Source organism: Lithobates pipiens, unplaced genomic scaffold, assembly GCF_037356315.1.
Source record: "Lithobates pipiens isolate NorthernLeopardFrog02 unplaced genomic scaffold, aLitPip1_a1.2 Scaffold_18, whole genome shotgun sequence".
Classification (NCBI taxonomy): domain Eukaryota; kingdom Metazoa; phylum Chordata; class Amphibia; order Anura; family Ranidae; genus Lithobates; species Lithobates pipiens.
In genome coordinates, this window is record NW_027507758.1 from 337,818,126 (window position 1) to 337,843,376 (window position 25,251).

Sequence of the window (25,251 nt, forward strand, 5' to 3'; positions counted from 1 at the left end):
GTATATGTAAAGTTATGTAGTTCCCATATGTGTATAGGCTTTCTTTTATTGGTGTTTTTTTTATTTTCTGTATATTTATAATTATGTTTAATTTGTATATAGCACCCTGGTCCTGTGAGATACAACATTTCGTTCTACTGTATGTTCTTACGTGTAGTAGAATGACAATAAACTTTGACTTGACTTGCTGAGTGTAAGCGGACACAGCAGGATAGAAAAAAAGGAAACCGGGAGAATTCAAAGAGTGAGGAAGAGAGCCAGAGACCAAGAGGTACAGAAACCATGGAAGAGAGTGCTGATCAGATGCTGGTTTGACAGAAGCTGGTTGGGAAACTGGCTTCTTTCGAGCAGGGAGCTGTACACACAGGCCAAACTGGCTGTTTTGGTCCTGTGAGTAACCAACATTTGACTGTAAAACATAACATTTGCGTGTATTTCCCTGCCTAGAAGCCACAGGTGCTGCACAAAGCTGTCTATTGTGTTAACATGCATGGAAACACAATATGCATCCAGAGTCATACAGTTGTGTTCATAAGTTTACATACCCTGACAGAATTTATGATTTATTAGCCATTTTTCAGAGAATATAAATGATAACACAAAAACATTTCATTCACTCATGGTTAGTGTTTGGCTGAAGCCATTTATTATCAATCAACTGTGTTTACTCCTTTTTAAATCATCATCACAGCAGAATCTACCCAAATGACCCTGATAAAAAGTTTACATACCCAGGGGATTTTAGCCTGATAACATGCACAAGTTGACATGAGTTTGAATGACTATTAAAAGGTAACTATCCTCACCTGTGATTTGTTTGCCTTTAATTAGTGTGTGTGTGTGTGTAAGGGTCAATGAGTATCTAGACTCCTGACAGACCTGTGCATCTTTCATCCATTGCTGCACTGATGTTTTTGGATTCTGAGTCAAGTGGAAAGCAAAAGCATTGTCAAAGGATCTGTAGGAAAAGGTAGTTGAACTGTATTAAACAGGAAAGGGATATAAAAAGAGGGGTTCTGTTGAAACCAAACCACGGTCAGGTAGACCAACTAAAATGTCAGCCACAACTGCCAGGAAAATTGTTCAGGATGCCAAGAAAAATCCACAAATAACTTCAGGTGAAATACAGGACTCTCTGAAAACATGTGTGGCTCTTTCAAGATGCATAATGAGGAGGCACTTGAAGAAAGATGGGCTGCATGGTCGAGTCGCCAGAAGAAAGCCATTACTACGCAAACGCCACAAAGTATCCTGCTTACAATATGCCAAACAGCACAGCGACAAGCCTCAAACCTTCTGGCACAAAGTAATTTGGAGTGATGAGACCAAAATTTAACTTTTTGGCCACAATCATAAACACTATATTTGGAAAGGAGTCAACAAGGCCTATGATGAAAGGTGCACCATTCCTACTGTGAAACACAGAGGTGGATCGCTGATGTTTTGGGGATGTGTGAGCTACAAAGGCACTGAAAATTTGGTCAAAATTGATGGCAAGATGAATGCAGTATGTTATCAAAAATTACTGGAGGAACATTTGCATTCATCAGCCAGGAAGCTGCGCATGGGACGTATTTTGACATTACAACATGACAATGATCCAAAATACAAGGCCAAGTCAAATTGGCATTGGCTACAGCAGAATAAAGTGAAGGTTCTGGAGTGGCCATCTCAGTCTCCTGACCTCAATATCATGGAGCCACTCTGGGGAGATCTCAAACATGCAGTTCATGCAAGACAGCCCAAGAATTTACAGGAACTGGAGGCTTTTTGCCAAGAGGAATGGGCAGCTTTACCATCTGAGAAGATAAAGAGCCTCATCCACAAATACCACAATAGACTTCAAGGTGTCATTGATGTTAAAGGGGGGCAATACACGGTATTAAGAACTGAAGTGTGTAAACTTTTGATCAGGGTCATTTGGGTAGTTTCTGTTGTGATTATGATTTAAAAAGCGTAAACACTGTTGATTGATAATACCGTATATACTCGAGTATAGGCCGACCCGAATATAAGCCGAGGCCCCCAATTTACCCCCAAAAAACTGGAAAAAATTATTGACTCGTGTATAAGCCGAGGGTGAGACATGCCTGTCCATCCCTGTGTGTCCGTCCATCCCTGTGGGTCCATCCATCCCTGTGTGTGTCCATGCATCCGTGTGTGTGTGTGTGTGTGTGTGTGTGTGTGTGTGTGTGTGTGTGTGTGTGTGTGTGTGTGTGTGTGTGTGTGTGTGTGTGTGTGTGTGTGTGTGTGTGTGTGTGTGTGTGTGTGTGTGTGTGTGTGTGTGTGTCCGTGCAGCCTACCTGTGTCCAGCCTGCCTGTGTCCGTCCAGCCTGCGTCCCGTCCAGCCTGCGTCCCGTCCAGCCTGCGTCCCGTCCCGGCCCGGCCCGAGCCGAGCCTCCGTCCTTCAGCTCTTCGTCGGCGGCCATTCTAGGATTCAAAAGCCGCGCCTCCGTCGGTGATAGGCGGAACACTCAATTTCCCACTGACTGCTGTTCCGCCTATCGGATGTCCGTGATAGGCGGAACACTCAATTTCCCAGCAGCCTGTGTTCCGCCTATCACGGGCATCGTCTCATCCTCGTCCGTAGTACGAGGATGAGACGATGCCCGTGATAGGCGGAACACAGGCTGCTGGGAAATTCAGTGTTCCGCCTATCACAGGCGAAGGCGGAGCCGGAGGCGCGGCTTTTGAATTCTAGAATGGCCGCTGTCTGTCTGCTCGACACGCTGATCGAGCGGGCAGACAGCGATGACTCGAGTATAAGCCGAGGGGGGCACTTTCAGCCTCAAAAAAGAGGCTGAAAATCTCGGCTTATACTCGAGTATATACGGTAAGTGGCTTCAGCCAAACACTAACCACGAGTAAAATAACTTTTTTTGTGTTATTATTCATATTCTCTGAAAAATGACCACAAAATCATAAATTCTGCCAGGGTACATAAACTTACGGGCACAACTGTTTGTATGGATGTGCTTGTTTATGCAAGTAACAGCATAAACCCGTGTACGGCCACTGATTTCTATGTATGCAACACCTCTGGCTAATGGGCGGGGAAATCTGAATTTTACAGCCCCAGGCACCTGTGCATTAGAGCTTAAAGTGTTACTAAACCCATAACAGTAAAATCAGTCTGTATATGCAGCATAGCATGCTTGTTAAAAAGGCTGTTTTATCCTGTATGCATAGATCCTCCCCTCCTTCACTGTCTATCTGGGGAAGGCCAGCTAACACAGGCAGGGTAGCCGACCTGCACATGCTCAGTTGTGTCTTTTATGCTGGAGAGAACATTTACTTGTTCTCAGAGGTAGCCAGATCACATGATATTGACCACACATGTGGGCATGTATACAGGCTGTAGTGGAAATCTCATATCTGAACTCTCAGCACTGGAGAACTGTGAAGTTTATCATGTAACCATGGTATACAGATCATCCAAAAAGGTACATAGTAACAGTATTTTAATGTAAAAAGATTTATAAGCCGTGGATAGTGTGTGTGTGGGGGTTTAACTATTCTCATATTTCTAAGTTTAGGAACACTTTAAGGTGACACTAAAATTCCATTAATTTATGTATTGTTAACCACTTGCCGACCAGCGCACGATGATGTACGTCAACAGAATGGCACCGGCAGGCAAATGGGCATACATGTACGTCCCTTTAAATTTGCCGCCCTGCCATCGGGAGCGCGCCGGCGGCGGCGCACTCCCGCACTGGTTGGGACCCCTGTGAGTCCGGTCGCGGGACCCGCGGACTCGATCGCCGCGGGCATCCCCTCGATCGTCTCACGGAGTGGCCGAATGGAGAAGTGCCGTTGTAAACAACATTTCTCCATTCTGCCTAGCAACTAGTGACGCTGATCTCTGCTCCATGTGATTGGAGCAGAGATCAGTGTTCACTAAATGAAAGCCCAACCCCCCCACAGTTAGTAACACGCCCCTAGGAACACTTAACCCCTACACTGCCACCCACTGGTTAACCCCTTCACTGCCAGTGTCATTTACACAGGAATCACTGCATTTATATAGCAGTGATTACTGTATAAATGACAATGGTCCCAAAAATGTGTCAAAAATGTCCGATGGGTCCCCCACAATGTCGCAGTCACAATAAAAAAAAAAAAAAAAAAAAAAAAAACGCTGATCGGCGCCATTACTAGTAAAAAAAAAATAATAAAAAATTATTAATAAAAATGCTATAAAACTATCCCTATTTTGTAAACGCTATAACTTTTGCGCAAACCAATCAATAATCGCTTATTGCGATTTTTTTTACCAAAAATATGTAGAAGAATACGTATCGGCCTAAACTGAGGGAAAATTTTTTTATATATTTTTGGGGGATATTTATTATAACAAAAAGTAAAAAATAATGCGTTTTTTTCAAAATTGTCGCTCTATTTTTGTTTATAGCGCAAAAAATAAAAACCGCAGGGGTGATCAAATACCACCAAAAGAAAGCTCTATTTGTGGCAAAAAAAGGACGTCAATTTTGTTTGGGAGCCACGTCGCACGACCGCGCAATTGTCAGTTAAAGCGACGCAGTGCCGAATCGCAAAAAGTGGTCTGGTCTTTGACCAGCAAATTGGTCCGGTCTGAAAGTGGTTAAAGTGATTGTAAACTCCACTTTGTAATTTTTACCTATAGGTATGCTTATAATAAAGCTTGCCTGTAGGTAATATGAATATCTCCTTAACATGCACCATTTAGTAGATAGGTCCAAATATATTTGGACACAGGCACCATTTTCATACGTGAGGCTCTGTATGCCACCAAAATAAAATGAAACAATCAAAATGAATTTGAAGTGCAGACTTTCAGCTTTAATTCAAGGGGGTTGAACATAAATATCAAGTACACATTTTAGGAACTGCAACCATTTGTATACACACTCCCCCCATTTTTAGGGGATCAAATGTAATTGGACAATTGAATATAATCATAAATGTTCACTTTTAATATTTTGTTGAGAATCCCTTACTGGCGATGACTGCCTAAAGTCTGGAACCCGTGGACATTACCAAAGACTAGGTTTCCTCCTTTCTTTGCAAGGCTCTAACTGCAGCTGTCTTCAGTTGTTCTTTGTGGGTTTTTCTGCCCTTAGTTTTGCCTTCAGCAACTGAAATGCATGCTCAATTATGTTGAGGTAAGGCAGTGTTTCTCAATTCCAGTCCTCATGGCCTACTAACAGGTCATGTTTTCAGGATTTCCCTCAGATGAAACAGCTGGGGTAATTACTAAGGCAGTGAAACTGATAAAATCACCTGTGCAAAATAATGGAAAGCCTGAAAACATGACCTGTTAGTGGGCCATGAGGACTGGAATTGAGAAACACTGAGGTAAGGTGATTGACTTGACCATTGCAGAACATTCCACTTATTTTCCTTCAAAAGCTCCTTGGTTGGTTTGCAGTTTGTTCTGGATCATTGTCCATCTGTACTGTGAAGTGCCCTCCAATCAACTTTGCTGCAATTGGCTGAATCTGGGCTGACAGTGTATCTCTAAACACTGCAGAATTCATCCGGCTGCTTCTGTCACATCATCAATAAACAACAAATACCCAGTGCCACTGAAAGCCATGCATGTCAATGCTACCACACTGCCTCCACCATGTTTTACAGATGACGTTGTGGGCTTTGGATCATGAGCTGTTCCAAGTCTTCTCCACACTTTTTCTTCCTATCATCCTGGTAGAAATTAATCTTAGTTTCATCCATCCAAAGAATGCTTTTTTTTTTCTTTTTTTTAGAACAGGTGTGTTTTATTTTAGATGTTTTTGGCAAAGTCTAATCTGGTTTTTCTATTCTTCAGGCTTATGAATATTTTGTACCTTGTGGTGAACCCTCTGTATTTGCTCTTGTGAAGACTTCTCTTGATTGTAGACTTTGACAATGATACGCCCACCTCCTGGAGAGTGTCCTTCACTTGTCTGGATGTTGCGAATGTGTTTTTCTTTACCATAGAGAACATCCTGCGATCATCCTCTACTGTTGTCTTCCGTGGACATCCAGGTCTTTTTATGTTGCTGAGCTCACCAGTGCGTACTTTCCTCAGAATGTACCAAACTGTTGATTTGGCCACTCCTAATTTTGCTACTATCCCTCTGATGGATTTGTTTCATTTTTGAAGCCTTACAATGGTCTCACTTTATGGACAGCTCCTTTGAACGCATAATGTAGGTTCACAGCAATAAATTCCAAATGCAAATACCACACTTAGAATCAACTCCAGACCTTTTACCTGCTTTAATTGATGAAGTAATAATGAAGGAGCACCCCACACCTGGCCATCAAAACAGCTTTTGATTTACTTGTCCAATTACTTTTGGCCCTTTGATATGGGGGGGGGGGGCGCAATTCCTAAACCCTTCTTCCAATTTGGATGTGCATTTCCTCGAATTAAACCTGAGAGTGCGTGCTTTCAGCCCATTTGCATTATATAACTATAGTTTGAATATGTTTTGGTAAATACTTGCAAAAAACTAAAATTGTATCTGTGTTCAAATTATATATGGACCTACCTGTATTTGCATGCTGAGCTCTGAATGGATGGCATACTTAAGTGTGCCGTCCATTGAGAGTGCTGTCCCATAACTGTCACTCCTTTGTACATGCGAGGGAGTGATGTTATTGCAACATGCCCATTCAAACAGCCAGATCCCACAAACCTGGAATCAATACTTGTTTTTTTTTTTTTGTAGTTTACTACTGGTGTAAAGAAAAAAAAAGTACCTTCTATTGCTCTCAACTGCCTCCAAATTCCTTTTTTGTTTTTGCTGTGATCCGTCATGCTGTTAGGGGGTGGTTACATTCATTCTTCAAGGTCTCAATGTATGTTGGAACATAGAAGCCCCCTTCTTGCTCACCCCTGAGATGAACTATAGCAGGGATATGCAATTAGCGGATCTCCAGCTGTTGCAAAACTACAAGTCCCATCATGCCTCTGCCTCTGGGTGTCATGCTTGTAGCTGTCAGAGTCTTGCTATGCCTCATGGGAGTTATAGTTCTGCAACAGCTGAAGATCCGCTAATTGCACATCCCTGAACTATAGGATACAGTTGGCTAAATAATTATTTGATCCCCTGCAGATTTTGTAAGTTTGCTTACATATAAATGAAAGGCCTATAATTATTATTATTTTTTTAATCATAGCCTTATTTTAAACGATGGAGACAGAATATCAAATGAAAATCCAGATAAAACACAAACCGAACGCTATAAATTAGGTTGCAGTTCAGTGAGTAAATTAAAGATCTGAAATGGTTAATGTTTCCTATACAGCACCTGGAACTAAACTTTTCCTAGACCATTTGATTGAAGGTCAATTCACCAGCAAAGCTCCACTGCTGAAGAGTGACACCTTACTCCTGGCAGCAAGGGACACACAGCAGAAAAACAGGGTATTTTCTGTGCACTTTTAAAGAGGAAATGCAGATGCTGTAATAGGAAGCTAAGGGACGTGACCTCTTTTACATATTCATTTCCATACAAGTTTGAGTGCAGATTCACACTGACAGCGGGATTGAAATTAAGTGAGTTCAGCTGAACTCGCACAATTTCATTCCTGCCTGTCAGTCCGACTGCGGGGGTGATTTCAGAGACATCTGTGCGGGCTCCTGCACAAATGTCTATACAAATCCCACTCCAGAATCGCTAAAAGTAGCACAGAAACTACTGTTGGAAATCAGTGTGGTGCCACAAATGTGGCGTCGCCCTGATTCAGACGCTGCCATTGCCGCAGACATGGCATGCGATTTGACATGTCAAATCGCATTAATGTGAATCAGAGCTAATGCCAAAGAGCTCAATTTTGGTCTCATCTGACCACAGCACTTTCTCCCAATCCTCTGAATCATTTAGATGTTCATTGGCATGACTGTGCATGTGCCTTCTTGAGGGGGACTGGCCGTGTTTGGAGGAAGAAAACCTTAAAGTGAATGTAAAGCCCATTCATCAAATCTGACCTGGGCCCATATATCTGTAGTGTTTACTTATCTCTCTCCAAACCTGGAAGTCTCATGGCTGGTGTGCCATTCCTCTGTTATCAGCTTGATAACTTCTGACAAGCTCTCTGACACAGGAGATAAAGCAGCTGGAAATTTGTGTTCGGGAGGTAATTTAACGATAGATAAGCAGAGTGCTTGTCTATTCACAGCACAGCTCTGCAAGATTCTTCATGCCACTGCCTTTGCAAAGGGGTGGCGTGGTGGAAGCTTTTCCTCCAATCAGCTTACACACGGTGTATGCCCCTCCCACTGCTGAAAGAGGAAGAAAATGTTCTAACACAATATGCACTTTCTAAAGAATATAGAAAGGAAAAGACAGCAGATATGCATGTAAAACGTATGTAGGCAGTTTTGTTTCATCTCTGTGTATCATCTGAGGCTGTTCACTTCGCTGGGTATATGTAATGTGAGGGTTTACATCCGCTTTAAGGATTTTGAGAAGATCTGTAAAGAGTGAACCAAAATCCCTCCTGAGATGTGTGCAAACCTGGTAACCAACTACAGGAAACGTCTTAGCCCTGTGCTTGCCAACAAGAGTTTCTCCAAGTACTAAGTCATGCTTTGCTTGGGGATCAAATACTTATTTTACTCATTGGACTGCAACTTAATGTATACCATTTGTATTGTGTGTTTTTTCTGGATTTTTGCTTGATATTCTGTCTCTATCATTTAAAATGCACCTGTGATGAAAACGATAGCCCCTTCATTTCTTTGTGGACCAACTTACAAACGCTGCAGGGGATCAAATAATTATTCCCCCCACTGTATGTAGTGTGCATTACAATCAACCAGAACATTTTGAAGCACATTTACCAGTCAGCCTGCAAAAAACTAAATTAGTTCATGATAAAAACAGGGGTTTTAGTTGCACACTTTTGCAAATATGTGTGAAAGCTGCAGTGATGATCTCACAAATGTCACTAACTGAAGTGGAAAAACACAAAGCATGAGCCCATGTAGCCCCTCCATACAGACCTGTACAGAATACAAAGCATATACACAGTCTGCAATGTTAGAATGGAAAGAGAACACTACAAAACACATATTACATCGACCTTATAGTACCCATGTAATGGAAGTCAGGTGCTTTTGCTAACAATATGCAGCACAGAATGAGAAGGCGTCACCTAGATGAAAAGGAGAGGAGAGGAGAGGTCGCCCCGCCCTCAATAAACATGTCTCCTCCTCTGTAGGACGTGCACGTAGGCTACGTACGGAGGAGAGAGCTTATTTCCGCTTCCGGTTACAGAGTGTCCTTGTCCTTTACCATCGGCTAGTGAGAAGAGAGGATGGGTAGCATGTTCCGCAATGTCCTGGTAAGGGCGGTCTGGAAAGCTGGCTGTGTACGGGCGGTGCTGGGCTCATGGCGGGGAGACGTCTGTATTCCTGTCCTCGTCACACACGAGTCTTTTGGCTTCTCTATGGACCGGTGACCTTGGTCCTTCGGCTAACAGCTTCTACAGCAAGTATCCTGTGTGTGTCACGTTTCTAGGAAGGGAGGATATTAGAGAGGATATGTTTGGACATCACAGGACCGCGGTTATTGGATTGTGTATGTCACACTTTACTAAGATGTGTACACCAGGGGGACGGATCTAGGGGGATGCCTGCTAATTGTATTTAATCGGGGGTCAGTCAGTAGAATGACCCTAGTACAGTGGGTAGGGTGCACCCCCCATCACGATGGGGTTTGGTGGTTAAGATGTACCCTCTCCCTTTTTTATAGCAGTGATTGGTGGTCAAGATGTCACCCCCCCCTTACAGTAATGATTGGCGGTCAAGATGTCACTGTCACGCTGCCCCCCCCCCCCCCCCCCTTTACAGTGGTGATTGGTCAAGATGTCAACCCCCTTCAGTGGTGATTGGTGGTTATGTCATCACCTGCCCCCCCCACAGTGGTAATTGGTGATTAAGATGTCACCTTGCCCCCCCCCCCCCCTTACAGCGAATAGGTGGTTGAGATGTCTCTTCCCCCACAGTAGTGGTTGGTGAGTAGCATCCCCCCCCCCTCTTCCCCTTAGAGTGGTGATCAGTGGGTAGGATTCTGTGGAAGAGGTTTTAATTTCTGCATGTCTTTATTCTGCTGATTCTATAAGTTAACAAATTTAGAGTAAAATCCTGTCCAGTGTTTTTTTTTTTTTAAGGGGATTTCCTTGCAGAAGTATATTGCGTATACTTTTAATGGCCATTCTGCTAATGATTGTGTAAGGGCTGGATTCAGTGATAACAGTAATTTAAATAACTCCAGGCACAGCAGCATAGACAGTATTTCTGTACTTTTAGTTCAAAGAAGTTAACCGCTCTGTTTCACTAAACATACAATAGCCTCATCTCTCTGTCACTCTGCTCTCTCCTACTGCTGGCTTGCAGTACAGCGTACCAGATTGGCTCCTTCTCTGACCGCCAGCCTCATCTCTGCTTTACCAGAGCTATCTTACAGGCCTAAAATAAGTCAAATACTTACTGATTGCTTTAAAAAAAAGTATTGAGGGTTTTTATGATTGCAGAGCTTTAAAGTGACGCCTCTATTGTCTCCCAAAATAATCATTGCACATCCTGGTCCCACTTTCTGGTCCTGTAATGTATATTTCATAAAACATTCTTGCTTTGTTGTTTTCTGTCCCAAACCTCTTCCATTTAGAATGAGCAGTATACATTAGTTGTAGTCATGTACAGTGCTCTATGCATACAGATCGCATATACTATCTGAGGGGGGAACAGAGGGCGGCTACATTCCTTCATACGGTGGGACCATGGAGAATGAATGTAGTCACCCTCTTAATAGAAGTCAGATCATGGCAGCAAAAACAGATTTGGAGGCAGCTGAGAGATGAGACTTAAAGCAAAACTTCACTCAAAGGCAAGTTCTGCTTGTTTACCTACGCCACCCTCTCCTTATTGCCACATTTGGCACTGTTTGTGGTGGAAGGGGGAGCTCCCACTTTCAGTCAGATGCGCTGCAGTGATCTGAGCTGAAAGTTCCTCCCCTCCTCCCCTATAACATTCTGGGACACATCACATGTCCCTGAAGACTACAAGACCATTCACAAGGCGCAGTGCACCTTGTGCATGCATAGTAGGAAACCGGCTGTGAAGCTGCAAGGCTCCACTGTTTCCCTTGCGATGCTGGCACCTGAAACCATTTGAAGAATCTGCTTGGGTGAAGACTTTGTTTATTCCTAGACAGGTAAGTGTCATTATTAAAAGTCAGGAATGACATAAAATGTCAGGGCTGCCTGTCTCTGGGAAGCAGTAGTGAGAATGTTGGCCACATCAGGCAACTTACTGATGTGTTTCTGGTAGAAATTGGGGTATGATTAGTACTTAATACATGTATCCCGTTTTGTTTCAGGCCCTTCGTCAGATCTCCCAGAGATCCTTAACTACTTCTACACGGAAGTCAGTGCAAAACAGGGTTGCAGAACATCAGAAGCTCTTTCAGGTATATATATACATGTAATTTTTTTTTTTTTTTTTACATGACTTCTCACAATATTAACTTGTCAAATATGCATGGACAAGTGAGAGGGATAGTGGGGAAACACATCTTTAAAGCTCAACTGAGCCTTCTATTTTTTACTGTAATTCAGTCATACTCTTGTTTTGCAGCACCTGGAAGAGTTGCCACTCGCACGCAAAGCAGCAGCTGTGGTTGTGATTGGTCCAGTATGCCCTACTGCACACTACTCCAATTAACAATGCCGCTTGGGGAGCTTTAGTTATTTTTGTGAGAGTAGCTGTCTGATTCGAGTGCTGCAGCCTGGGTATATCAACCCTTACTGTAGCCCAAAGTATGTGAAATAAGCACAAAACCACAAACCTAAGATTCCCAGTAATGTAGACCATCCAATTGGACTTTTGCTGTGTTTAAAAGTTGCTCTTTTAGTGAAGTTGAAAGGCTAAGTTCAGCTTTTGGAACCTGTTACGTTTTCCATGTTTTATTTAGCGTGGAACCCATAACATGTTCACCTCCGGCCCCTGATTCCCCCCCACCTGTGACAGCAGACGGGGTATCTTCTTCCCACACCCACTTTTTTAAAAATTTTTTAAAACTGCATGGCGGTGCGGAGCTGCTCACACGGCTATGTCATTCATTCATTCCTGTGAATGAATGCAATAAAACTTCAGCCTCAAAAATAATCAGCCGACGGTTTGTAGTTTTGCATGATCTGTAAGGGTGCTAAAGAGCGTGCTTGTAATTCATTCACAAGCCTTTCAGATTTCAATCAGACAGCCCTTATGAAGGTATGGCTGAAAGCTTCAGGGCTTGCTAGTAGAAGCCTGATATTGCACCCCTGATCCACTCATTACAGCTGCAATGCGTGTGTGCATGTGTATTTATACAGTGCCTATATGTCTACACACCTGTCATTTTTTTACATCACAGAAACCTGACATTTTAACAAAGATAAATAATTTCAGAACTTTTTTCCACCTTTTAGGTGTACGTTTAATAACCGGTGTTATACCATGCGATCTGGTTTCAGTGCAAGTAATGCATGCACTTCTGATGCAGTGCGGTGTGAATTTATCCCATTTTAAAATGGGCTGAACCACATGGGAATTGCACAAGAACCCACTGCTCCTTCTGTGTGATTCATGTGTGGGCATTGTATGAACCGGTCCTGAATGTGCTAAAATCGCACCACACTGCACCAAAAATAATGCATGCACTACTTTTTAAACACTAACTGAATCGTATGGTGCAAAGTCTGCACGATTCTCTCTAAAATGAGAATCACAATTTTTTTTGCTTAGAAGATCACGATTCTCATGATTCTTGCGGTGTATCATCTTTCACATTAAAACAAAAAACTGTTTTAACTTTACTGTTTTTTTTTTTTATTTATTTTTTATCTAAGTATATTTTTTCCCAAAAATTTGCATTTGAAAGACTGCTGGGCAAATACAGTGTGACATATAAAATATTGCAGCAATTGCCATTTTATTCCCTAGGGTCTCTGATTATATTTATAATTATATATTTTATATTCCAAGTAATTTTCTAGCAAAAATTATAGATTTTTAACTGTGTCAGAAAAAGATTTAGACTTTAAGTGGTTAAACTTCCTGTGTTTACACGGGTTGAAAGCTTGTCAGACTGCCCAGATTATTTGTTTACACAAGAAGTTCTTTCCCTTTGATCTAAGAAGTTAGTTACAATGTTTCAAGTTCTACACTTGGCAGAGTGCCCAAGATAATCTCTCAACTTGTTTATATGAAAGAATCGCCTACTCTCAGCAGGGTGAATCGATCATGTTTTTTAACGATTAATCGTGCAGCTCTAGTGCAAAGGTACCATACAATCTGGTGCGGAAAAATGCACTGTTTGCAACCTGCGTTTTTCAGGTGTCGACTTTCTGTTGTGAACTTTCTGTTGACACCCTCTGCAGATTGTAAATCGAGTGCCTTTTGCATGAGGTCTGAATTGCACAGAAACTCAGTGCATGTCTGTGTGAGTTGTGTCGACATGGTGTGAACCAGCCCTTAGAGTACATAGACATGCTAAGGCTGGCCATACATTTTTTTTTTTTTTTTTTTTTTTTTTTGTTTAACCAGTGAGTTGACTTGATTCACCCATCCACACACTGTGTGAATGGAGGGGATCCTTTCTGCTGAGCTATTGTGTTCTGACAGCCGGGGGACTTCCCCCTCCATCAGAATACTGATCAGTTCTGTAGGCTTTAGCTGGCAGCACTAAGGCTCTGTTCGAACCTGAGTGATCCGGATCTCAGCTGGAATTGCCATGATTCTGCCTATTCCAAATCTGGGCAAATTACAGGACATTTTGTGCGATGCCATTACTTAATCACACCCCAAGCATTCTGCAATTGCGGTAAAACGCAATGCTTGTCACTCAAAGGAGCAGGAGCTTCTTTTGAGCGACAGCATCAAAATTTGCCACAACATTTATCACATGACAATCGCAGCAAAATCATCATGTTGCGTTTGGAGGTGCCATTAAGAAGTAATGACATTGCACAAGTGTCCCGCGATTTGGAATTGTGGGCAGATCCGGAGCTATTCCGCTTGCGAACTGTATTGCTCAGGTGTGAACAGCCTAATTGATCAGGAAAAAGCAGACAGGCTAAACCACTCGACTTCTGTACAACCAGCCTGTCCATACATGGAACGAAATTCAGTCTGTTCCCGCTGAATCAACCCAATTTTGATCCCTTTATGACTAGCATAAGTGGTGGCCTGCAGTAGCAAATATGCATCTCTCGGTCTACTGCTCTCCTGTTTCTCAGTATATATGTCCGCTCTGCCATTTATATATGCATGATGTGCGAGTTCTGCAAACATAGGGTTCTAGATGAACTCATACCCTGCAGTGTCTAATAGTGTTGTCTTGAAGCGCTGATTGACCACAATGAGCAGTGAGTTGTTCTTCTACACTGAAAAAAAAAGCTTTAACACTGGTCTTAGAGCCAGGGGATTTAACACCAAGTTTACATTGGTTTACGACTCTTCTGAGCCAAAGCATGTTATTAAAAGGGTATATTCATATAGTAACACGGTAGTTATCACAGAGAACGCCATAAGGTGATGAGATATTTGGCTCCTACCTTTAGTTAAGTTTATTAAACGTACACCTTAATGTGACCTATAAACTGTGCAATTCAGTTGAACAACTGAAATCTTTTAGGTGGAGGTAAGTAAATATCTAAAAATTATGTGATTGCATTCGTGTTCACACCTTTAAACTAATACTTTCTTGAAGCACCTTTTGATTATTATTGCACTCCGTCTTTTAGGGTGAGTATCAGCATGGCACATCTTGACTTGGCAATATTTGCCCAACGCTTCTTTGGAAAAAATACTCCAATCTGTCAGATTGCAAGGGCATCTCCTGTGCACAGCCCTCTTTAGAACACCCCACAGATTTTCAATCTGATTCAGGTCTGGGCTCTAGCTTGGCCATTCCAAAACTTTAATCTTCTGGTGAAGCCCTTCCTTTGATCTGGATGTATGCTTCGGTTTGTCATGCTGAAAGATGAAGTTCCTCTTTGTGTTCAGCTTTCTAGCAGAAGCACAAGGATTTTGTGCCAATATAGACTCTTATTTGAAATGGTTAATAATTCCCTCTACCTTGATTAAGGCCCTGTTCCAGCTGAAGAAAAATAGCCCCAAAGCATGATGCTGCCACCACTATGCTTCAATGTGGGTATCGTGTTCTTTTGGTGATGTGCAGTTTTTTAGCTTCAAACCTATCTTCTCCAAGTGTCTTCCAGGACAGACCATGAGACCTAGGGCTCCTTCCAGGACAGGAAACGTGTTACCCCCACTGGATAAGAGGGTGGGCCCCATGTCAGTTTTAGCGTTGCCTCTGGACGGATGGGGGGGTGCAAACATGTTCCTAGAACCTGGTCCCCTAGGTCTCATGAGCGGGGCCTCTAATGGCTGTTTGGGGTATGTCACTAACCTTTCTCTCCTCTGCCAGAAGCGGCATCTCTGCTTGGGAAGTTGGCTGTGCAGCATCCCCTATTCTCAGTGCCTGGAGAGGGCCAAGACCGGGATGAGGATGGGTCGCATAGCGCGGTGCATAGCAGCACAGCGATATCCTTTCCCCGCTGACAGCATGGCTTGTAGGTGCAGGGGAAAGAGGAAGCCGTGGCACTCGAGGGGTGGAGCTACTGTGCTCCAAGCTGACCCACAGGAAGTATCCAGCGAGGTTACTTCCGTGGTGTATGACATCATCGGGTGCTGGATATGCCGGTTCCGCTCTCCATAAACGGTGCGAACAGGGGACGCTGGCTGCTAGTGTTTGGTGAGAAGCAGCAGAGGCTGTGGATGACCAGAGGGGCAGGATGGATCCTTCTGCAGTACCTGCACAGGCAGTGGATGTGTTTCCCCAACACCAGCACCTCACAGGTAAGCCTTGAGTGTTTTGTCACCCTCTTATCCTTGAGTGTTCCCTCCCCCCTCTGTAGAATTGAGTATAAGGGGACACATTTCCTCCCTCCTGCACGAGGTGTTGCGGAGTGAAGGATGGCTTATTACATTATGGGTCATTTATTTTGTCTTGCAGACAAAGACCCAGCACAAGGCCCAAGCGCAGCCACCAAAAAGAAAATTTGCGGTTTGCACAAACAAATTGAGCTCCTTATGGAGCAAAGCAGTTTGCCGCATCTATATAAAAGGCCTGGTAAAGGTGGACCCGGTAGCCTCCTGTCAGAAAATGCGGACTTCTCTTAGGCATGAGCTTGCGTCTACCTTTTTAGTTAATTTAAAACTCTAATTGACAAGCTTCAGGCTCCCACAGAGGGTCCATCTCCAATCAGGGCTTCAGTCAGTAGCACTCCACAGCAGGCGGAGAGATGACTCTAAGGCTGAAGCCAGATCTACCTGTTCTCGAAGAATCGTGGTCAGATGTATATGGCCCAGCGATGGAGAATCCACAAGGGACTCAATGTTTAAGTTATCTTTAGAAGATGTTGATGACTTATTAAAGGCTATCTATACAACACTTGAGTTGGAAGAGGTACAATTATCTAAACATAGTTTTTTTGGAATTATGGCCAAAAAGTTAAATTTTGGTTTCATTAGACCATAACATCAGATTTGCTTTTGCAAACGTTAGTTGGGCTTGGATGTTTTTCTTGGTGAAAAAGGTCTTCCGTCTTGCCACTCTACCCCACAGCCCAGACATGAAGAATATGGGAGATTGTTGCCACTTGTACCACACAGCTGGTACTTGCCAGATATTCCTGCAGCTCCTTTAATGTTGCTGTAGACCTCTTGGCAGCCTCCCTGACCAGTTCTTGTCTTTTTTCATAAATTTTAGAGGGACGTCCAGTTCTTGGTAATGCCACTGTGCCATATTTTCTCCACTTGATGACTGCCTTCACTGTATTCCATGGTATATCTAATGCCTTGGAAATTCTTTTGTACTCTTCTGACTGATACATTTTAACAATGAGATCCCCCTGATGCTTTGAAAGCTCTCTGCAGACCATGGCTTCTGCTCTAGGATGCAACTAAGAAAATGTCAGGAAAGGCCTACTAGAACAGTTTAACTTTATTTGTGGTTAATCAGAGTCACTTTAAATGACTGGTGTGTACTTACTCCTATTTAGCATGAGATTGCTTAATTCTGAACACAGCTACAACCCCAGTTATAAGATGGTGTGCACACTTAAGCCTCATACACACGATCAGACTTTAAACAAACTTTCCTGTGGATTTCTGTACAAAGGGCGTTGGCCGTGAACTTGTTAAGCATACACACGATCGGACTGTTTCAGCCAACTTTCACCAAATCACATGGGTTTTCTGCTCTTTACTGCCACCTTTGGTCAACTTCTGTATTGTCTGATCTTTTGCATTGTTTCTGAGCATGCGTGTTGGTAAAGTCCGATGGTTTTCTGTACACACGCTCGGACTTATGTTAAAGTTTGTTTGCACAGCCAATGTTTGTCCAATGAAAACCAAAAGTTTGTCCAATGGAGTGTACACATGGTCGGATGTTGCCTTTAAAACTGCTAATTTGCATGTTGTCAGATTGTGTGTATGGGCCTTAATGCTACCATATTTTAGTTTATTTTTATTTCCTCACTGTGTGCCTGGAATCCACTATAACCAGTATCATCCTTACTGGGCTCCCTTATGGGAGAGCCAGGTAAAGGCGGCAAAAGGGGTGGGGACCCCGTTCAGCCCCTGTGAAAGTGATCCAGTGCCCTATGTAGCTGCAGGTAAAGTGCATAACTTTATTTTATTTTTTTCTGGGGTCTGAAGATCATGGGTGCAATTTCAGGCTCCTGCACAATCAGTATAGCTGTCTGCCCATGCCTCCTGTGTACATGGTATATAGCACTGTGTTTTAACAGTGTGATGGAGCCTTCCTGTCCCGCAACTGGAATAAAATTCAGTCTGGGTCAACCATTCACCTGGAACTTTGTAATTTTATTTTTTATTTTTTGAATACATTACTTTTTCTGATTGGCCGGTGGGTGGATAATGTCACGGTCTCCACCTCAGCCAGCCAGAGGAAGCTTTGTACTATTCACAGAATACATAACTTCCTGTGAATGGGTAAGGGGTGGCTAAGGCCAACTGTTTTGTTGCTGGTATGGAACAGGAAGTCGCCATCGTACTGCTAGAACATAGTGCTGTATACTGTGCGTTGCTGAGGCTACATATAGCTTATACAGCACTGAGCTACTGCATGTCTTGGTGAAGTAATTTTAGTTTATTTGGACCAGCTTAATCTACACAAACCATTTAAATGTCACTAAATGCTGCAGATCCGTTTTTAAAGCGGGAGTCCACCGGGACTACGCGTTTAAAAAAAAAAAAAAAAAAAAGCCAGCAGCTACAAATACTGCAGCTGCTGACTTTTAAATAGTGACACTTACCTGTCCAGTGTGCCCGCGATGTCGGCACCCGAAGCCGATCGCTCGCTCGTCTGGCAGGTCCTGCCGCCGCCATCTTGGGTATGGGAATCAGGAAATGGAGCCTTTCGGCTTCATTTCCCGGTTCCCTACTGCGCATGCGCGAGCCGCGCGGCGCAATCCGGATGGTCCCCGCTGCCTCTGGGAGCTGTGCGTTTCCCAGCAGGCAGCGGGGCACTTGCTGAAGGGGGCGGGCGCTTGCGCAAAGGGGCGTAACGTACGCCCCTTTCCGCAGAGAGCTAGCCCGGAAGTGGGTGCAGTTACCTGGATTATCCAGGTATCTGCACCCCCCTCCCCCCTGAAAGGTGCCGATTGTGGCGCCGGAGGGGGGGAGGGTTCCGATGAGCGGAGGTCCATTTTAGGGTGGACCTCCGCTTTACCTTGGTTATGATGACATAGACGTCACTAATTGCACCCATTCTTTGGTATAAACAAAAACAAATCTGTCTTATGCAAGTGCAGATGCTTCTGCTAGTATGAAAGTTTGTTTGCCCCTTCATGCCGCCTTCTCACTGGTATTGCCCAATGAGGCTACCTATCTTTGTGATGGAGCAAAAGGAATCTGGGGTCAAGAAAAAGCTGCCAGCATTCAACAGACCCCTGTCAGAATGGCCCCAGCACTAATGGGGGGGTGTACACCTAGTTTTCTTGAGTTTGAGTCTTTGGTTTATAACTGGCTCTGGCAAATTTCTTTGACTTTTATCCTTTCAATTCATTTGTATCTCCTTAATTTAGTAAATTCTTTAGCACAGTGCATTTTTTATTGTTGCTTTTGGAAGGTATTCTAAAGCCTCATACACACTATCTGATTTTCTGATGGGAATTGTGTGGTGACAGGCTGTTGGTGGAAAATCTGTCCGTTTTGTACGCTCCATCAGACAATGTCGGATTTTCTGCAGACAAATGTTGGATGGCAGGTTTTCAAATTTTCTGCGGACAACGGTCTGTCTGATTTTCCGATCGTGTGGACCTTTGTCCGACGGACTTTGTACACGCATGCTCGGAAGCAAGGACGAGCCAGAAGCGGTCGGTCTTGTAAACTTGCTTTTGTGATGTGACAAATTATGAAATCTTGAAATGCAACACACATCTCTTAATGGGATAATAATGAAGCTGCTTTGCTGGTGATACTGATGGAGTTATGGAAAACTAATAAAATTAGACATGCTATCTGTCAATAGCACTTAACCAAAGTGCATCCTATGCATCCAAAAATATACCAAAGCAAATAATGTAGCCAAAAACTAAAACACAAGCCTCATGCATGTGTCCTGCTTCTTAATATAGGGGGTCAACAATACCAAGAGTTGGTGAAAGCAGGGGTCTGTCATCCGGAGATAATTTTGAAAATCATCCAGATTATTCTCCTGGAGCTCCTGCAGCAAATTACATAATTGGTCATGATAAAGCAACCAATTTTTGGTCCAAGAAATCCTCCTCTCTGTTCCGGGACTTGGGCCAAAGCAATAATAAGTTTTCTCCTCAGATTCCGCAACATGTCTGGTTGACAAACTGCTGTTCAGAAACAAAATGAAAAGCACGAATCCACACTCCAACTTCTACGAACATGAAATTAGCAGGAGGAGCCCAAAGGGTGGTGCTAAAGAGCTGAAAAACCATGTATGTCGCAACGTTCGTGTGTGTTGGCCGACAATTCCTTGCTGTTTGTATGCAAGACAAGTTCCTGGCCAAGGCCTTTCAGACAAGTCAGAGGTTTTATCTGCGGAAAATCCGATTTTGTGTGTGAGGCTTTAGACCCCTTCCACACATGAGGGCTCCATTGAAGTTTGCTGATCCCAGCTAAGCAGGTGGATGGCTGATCTGTGTCCACTCTACTTATGCAGAGCAGACGCAGCCCTCTCTTCTAAGTGGCTGGCTGTAAATGGACCACCTTTCTGTTTAAACCCAGCTACCATCTGATCCACCCGCCGTCTGTTTTTAGCGGACGGGATCAGTTCAGATGTCCGTGTATCAGCAAACTCCTCCATAAAGACTGGAGGGTCTGATCAGGTCCGTCGGAGGAAAAGACCCGTAGACATGAAATGCCAGTCACATGATCCAGGAATTTTTGGCTGGATAAGACTATGATCATTGTTGGTTAGTTCTACATGTTACTATCCAAACTGTCATTTATTATTTTCTTCCTTGCTATTATCTCAGCACCATCAACCACTTGCTCCATTAGAGCAACGCTGACAAGATTTGCTTTGCAGTCCTTTCTTCAGGCTAAGGATGGCTGGATTTTCTGTCCACCTTGTGAAGTCTGTGACCAGTTTAAGATGTTGCTGTAGTATGCTTATAGACACATCCAGTCCATTTTTTACTACATTGATATCTTATTTTACTGTTGCGATTCAGTAACGCCTAAATTTAATTCAACAATTTATGAACACCCTAGTAATGGGGCCTTACCTTTTTTTTTTTTTTTTCCTGGCTGTTTGTTCCCTATCAGTACCTCACTAGGTATTAGTCCTGCAACTTCCTAAAGAAAAATGTCAGATCCATGTACTATTTATACTTGAGCTAACAATTATCCATTTTGTCACAAGTGAACATTTGTGACTTTCCTTTATCAATATCTAATAAATGAGCTAAAGTGAATTTGTCATTTTATATGTAATTATCATATTTTTTTTTTAATACAGGAAGATAATGGTGTTCCAGTCCATCTAAAAGCAGGCTTTCGTGATGTCTTATTGTACAGGCTGACCATGCTGATCTCGTTTTTTGGTAACTATAAGCAGTTGTAATATAAAGTGTGTATAATTTACTTGATTTACCTCTGAGACCTAGACCTGTACATTGAAAACCGGAGGACAAAAAAATGACTGAGAAGCCCCTGTTAATGGTTTAAGAGAAATTCCCTTGAGCCTAGGTTTATATTGATGTGGTTTGAAATGTCAAATTGCATGCCAAATCGGCTGTTATAGCCCACAATGGCACTATCCAAATCAGTGCGATACCCCATTTGCGACGCTTCATTCCCAAAAGTAGTTTCTGTACTAATTTTGGCAACTTTGGCGTGGGATTTGTATAGACATCTACAGGAACCCACACAGATGTCTCTGCAATCACCCCCCGGAGTTGAACTGACTTGTGGGAATGAAATCGTGCATGTTCAGCTGAACTCGAAGGGGGAACCTGCACTCAAATTTGTATGGGAACGAATATGTAAAGTCACTTCACCTGCCTTCCTATTTCAGTATTTGCAGTATAGGAGGAGGGATCAATAGAGGCTCAAGTTAGTAATGGGACAGTCATGTGACATAGATGAGAAATGCTCTACAAAACCCTCAGTGGTTGTAGCACAAGATGCACCATGTTGTCATACCTCTCTGTGAGTGGAGAGGAGGCACTATAGCCCTGAGTAAATCAAGACTAGGATTTGGTGCTTGCTATAGCAATGCTGGCTGCAGAGCAATCCTGTAAGATGAAACCCATTGACTTGGTGTGAGGATTGGAACTGGTTTTCATCAATTACTAAGCTGGGGAAATCAACCCATAGGCTGAGAAAATGCGTAAACTGAGGGAAAGATGTACACTGACCTTTTTTGTGAGGTTTGAAACCCAGCAGAGTGCTAGTTCTTACAGTGCTGGAGGGAAGGAGCCAAATCTTGGTAACATACTAGCATCTAGGCAGGATGGGAAGAGTTGCTCAAATTTGGCACTTTGAAAGACTTGGGAGGTGCTGCACACAGAATTGTTGCCCAACAGAAGAAAAATATCTTCTTTTTATGCCAAGACCCCTTTCACACTGAGGCACTTTACAAGCACCTATAAAAATAGCGCTTGTAAAGCTCCTCTCCTGTTACTCCAATGCAAAAGCCCAAGGGCTTTCACACTGAAAAGTTGTGCTAGCAGGACGTCAAAAGTCCTACAAGCAGCATCTTTGAGGAGCTTTAGGAGCGGTGTAAAGCACCCCTGCCCACTGAAATCAGATTGCCTGACTGATTTTTCTTGTTCGTTCCATTGGGCTGTACAAGAGAAATAACTGTGTATATGGCCAGCTTATGATGATTTGGCACAACCTACTACAGTGGTCCTTGGGCAGCAAACATTTAGGCCGGGATCACATGTGCTGCCGTGGTTCCCAGCATGGGGGTCTGGTGCGTTCTTGAATTTGCACCTCAACCTGACCCAAATGAGCACAGGACCCTTTTGGAATGCGAGCCACTGAGAGCCTGTCGCACTCACATGTCATGTGAATTGGATGTGGAAACCTCCACATCCAATTCACGTGTGTAAACCCAGCCTTAGGCAAATATATCACAGAAGTTTCTATGTAGTTTCAAGGAGCTACTTCTCTCCTCCCTCCTGTGCAACTGATAGGTCAGAGCTCTCCTATATCCCTCGAAGACATGGCAATAAATTGGGCTTAGTATTTGTGATTGCAGCTCTATAATATCCCACATGCTTCACCGCTTGTCAACGCCCAAATTTCTTGCATTTCAATAGCACACAAGGAGATGTATGCTGACAAGCATCTCTCGCTGTGATGTGGCGAATGACCATGCCGGTTTTGAGTGCCCCTGCTGTCGGAGATGAGTCATGTCCCTCACATCTAGCTACATATTTGACCCCCCTTGTTAGCACCATGGGCGGAAAGCTGGGGGGTGGGAAAGCTGTCTGACCATGTTGCTCAGCAGCCATAGCACAAATCAGAGTGGGGTTAAGTTAAAATTAAGCTGCAGCTGTTTTTATTCTAATGCAATTGCTTGAAAGCATGGGAGCTTTTATTGAAAAGGTGAAGGTGGCCTTTAAAATCAAACCAATCTTCTTGGATTATTCTGACACTAATAAAACAAAGTTGAATACTGCCACCTAGTGATTACGTTATACAATTACAGCATTTATTATAAAAGCAATGTACATTGCCAGGATGTTTTAAAATTTAAGCAACAAAATGGAGTTCACCAAAAAGTGGACAGGACTAAAGTAGGATCTGTGGAAAGCTGCAGGTTTTGGGAGTACCACTAGGTCTCTGTACTTTGTGATGTTGGCTCATACACTTTGGATTTGATAAAAGAAAATCCGTTGTAGCTTTTTACAATTGAATGAACGTTTGGCTTTACTTTTGATCACATTTTTTTTTTGTTTTTCAGGAGCCGGTTATAGTATATATGAAATCGGCAAAGCTTCATTCCCTCAGAAGAAATAATTCCATGTTAAATTTGGCTTCAATGTGATGCATCAGGGATTCTTTCCTTGTCCTAAAGATGTGTTTAAAACTGTGGGAACAATATTTATTAAAGTACTGTATAAACTGCTAGAAATAAAGCAGCTTTGCATTACTATTAGTGTTGCTTTTGTTTTTAGTAATGTGTATAGTAAGTAGAGGTGCACCGAATGAACATTTTGGTACTGAAAATGCAGGATTCACTTGGCCAAAAATGACAGTTCAATATCATGAATTTTAAAATTAATTTTAGCATGAGAAAAATGCATCCCTTTAAATTCTTTCTTTGCACTGGTCCATTGTGCTTCCCTTGTGGTGGTAAATCTTGCTGCGTTTTTAGTCGGCCTAGCTTCACACTGCTGCACTGCGAGACGCTGCATGTAATTCGCACAAGAATCGAAGCACATTTCTGTGCGCATTACATGCGGTATCTCCGGTAAGATTTGCACCAAATTGGTGCAAGAACCTTATTTTTGTCTGCACCAGAATCGGACCACGTGGGTGTTCACCCGTGCAATCGGATTTTGCAAACAGATTGCAGGGTGTCATTAATTTAACATACATTCCACAATTGGTTATCATGGATGGGTTGCGATTTGAGTATGGTGCTGAATTTGCTCTGCATCTAGAGTGAACCCCGGCTTAAAAAACCCAAACGCATGTCCCCATTGAAAACACAGCAAAAACAGATCAATCAAGCACCTGTTACATTTTTGATATGGTGTTTTTCATAGGTCATCTGACTCAAACGACAAACACCAGAACCATTTTTCTGCTCCATTAATGGTGTGTGTGTGTGTTTGTTTTTTTTTTTTTTTCACAAAACTGCTCAAATTTTGCTGCATTTCTAGTAAGTAGATTATGTACTTTAACATTTTACAGTACACGGCAAAGATTGGGTCATGTACACTATACTCCCTGCCAGAATAATAGAACTGTTATTAAAATATAGACTCTAAAATATCACATTGATCGCTAGTTAGCGGCATGTGCCTGCATTAAAAGGAGTCAGCAATCAAAATGATGGTTTCAAAAGACTCACTATGACTTTCAGAAAATACCTTGGAGTTTTCTAAAATGGGGTCATCTTGGGCGGTGTTTCCACTGTCCTGGTGCTCCAGTGCCTCCAGAATGTGATGGTTAAGGCTCGTACACACGAGCTGAAAATCGTACAACTTTTTTCGCTTAAGTCGCAAGTAGTAATTGAGTTACTAAAGTCACAAATTCTCCTACTTCAGAAAAAAAAACTGAAGTGATGTGTTATGTATTTGCGTTGTATTTTCGGATGACAACTGAACTGACTAAATGAAAATCGTACAATCTGGTATCGTACAAGGAAAATCTTTGTGCTTGTCCAGCTGAATAATATCGGATGAATTGTCGAACAGCTCTGTACTAATGATGCCATTATCGTACGATCATGTCAAAATCTGTATTGTCCACTTTTCAGATTGTTTGTTTGTACGGGCCATTAGTCAGGAAATTAGATGTGCAATTAATGACACTAGATCACCTGAATGTGCTCTTTGGATTTTGGGCCCCATTATGCATCTAGGCTGTCAGTCTCATACATGTCTTATCCCCATACTCAGGAGTAGCTGAATGTGTTTTGGAGTGTAGTTTTAAGTATGACTATGCTGTATGTGAAAAACCTAACATTACAACTTTGTTAAAA

The 25,251-nt window shown here is 42.8% G+C and overlaps 1 protein-coding gene across 1 annotated transcript; it reads left to right on the forward strand.

Annotated features, from left to right (window-relative positions):
- The first annotated feature begins 9,170 nt into the window (after window positions 1–9,170).
- Window positions 9,171–23,692, forward strand: COX7A2 (cytochrome c oxidase subunit 7A2). The gene is made up of 4 exons (XM_077487374.1): window positions 9,171–9,322; window positions 11,359–11,448; window positions 21,046–21,130; window positions 23,503–23,692. Exons 1-4 carry the CDS (start codon window positions 9,296–9,298, stop codon window positions 23,556–23,558), a joined length of 258 nt encoding a protein of 85 aa, XP_077343500.1. The 5' UTR covers window positions 9,171–9,295; the 3' UTR covers window positions 23,559–23,692.
- Window positions 23,693–25,251: the final 1,559 nt, after the last annotated feature.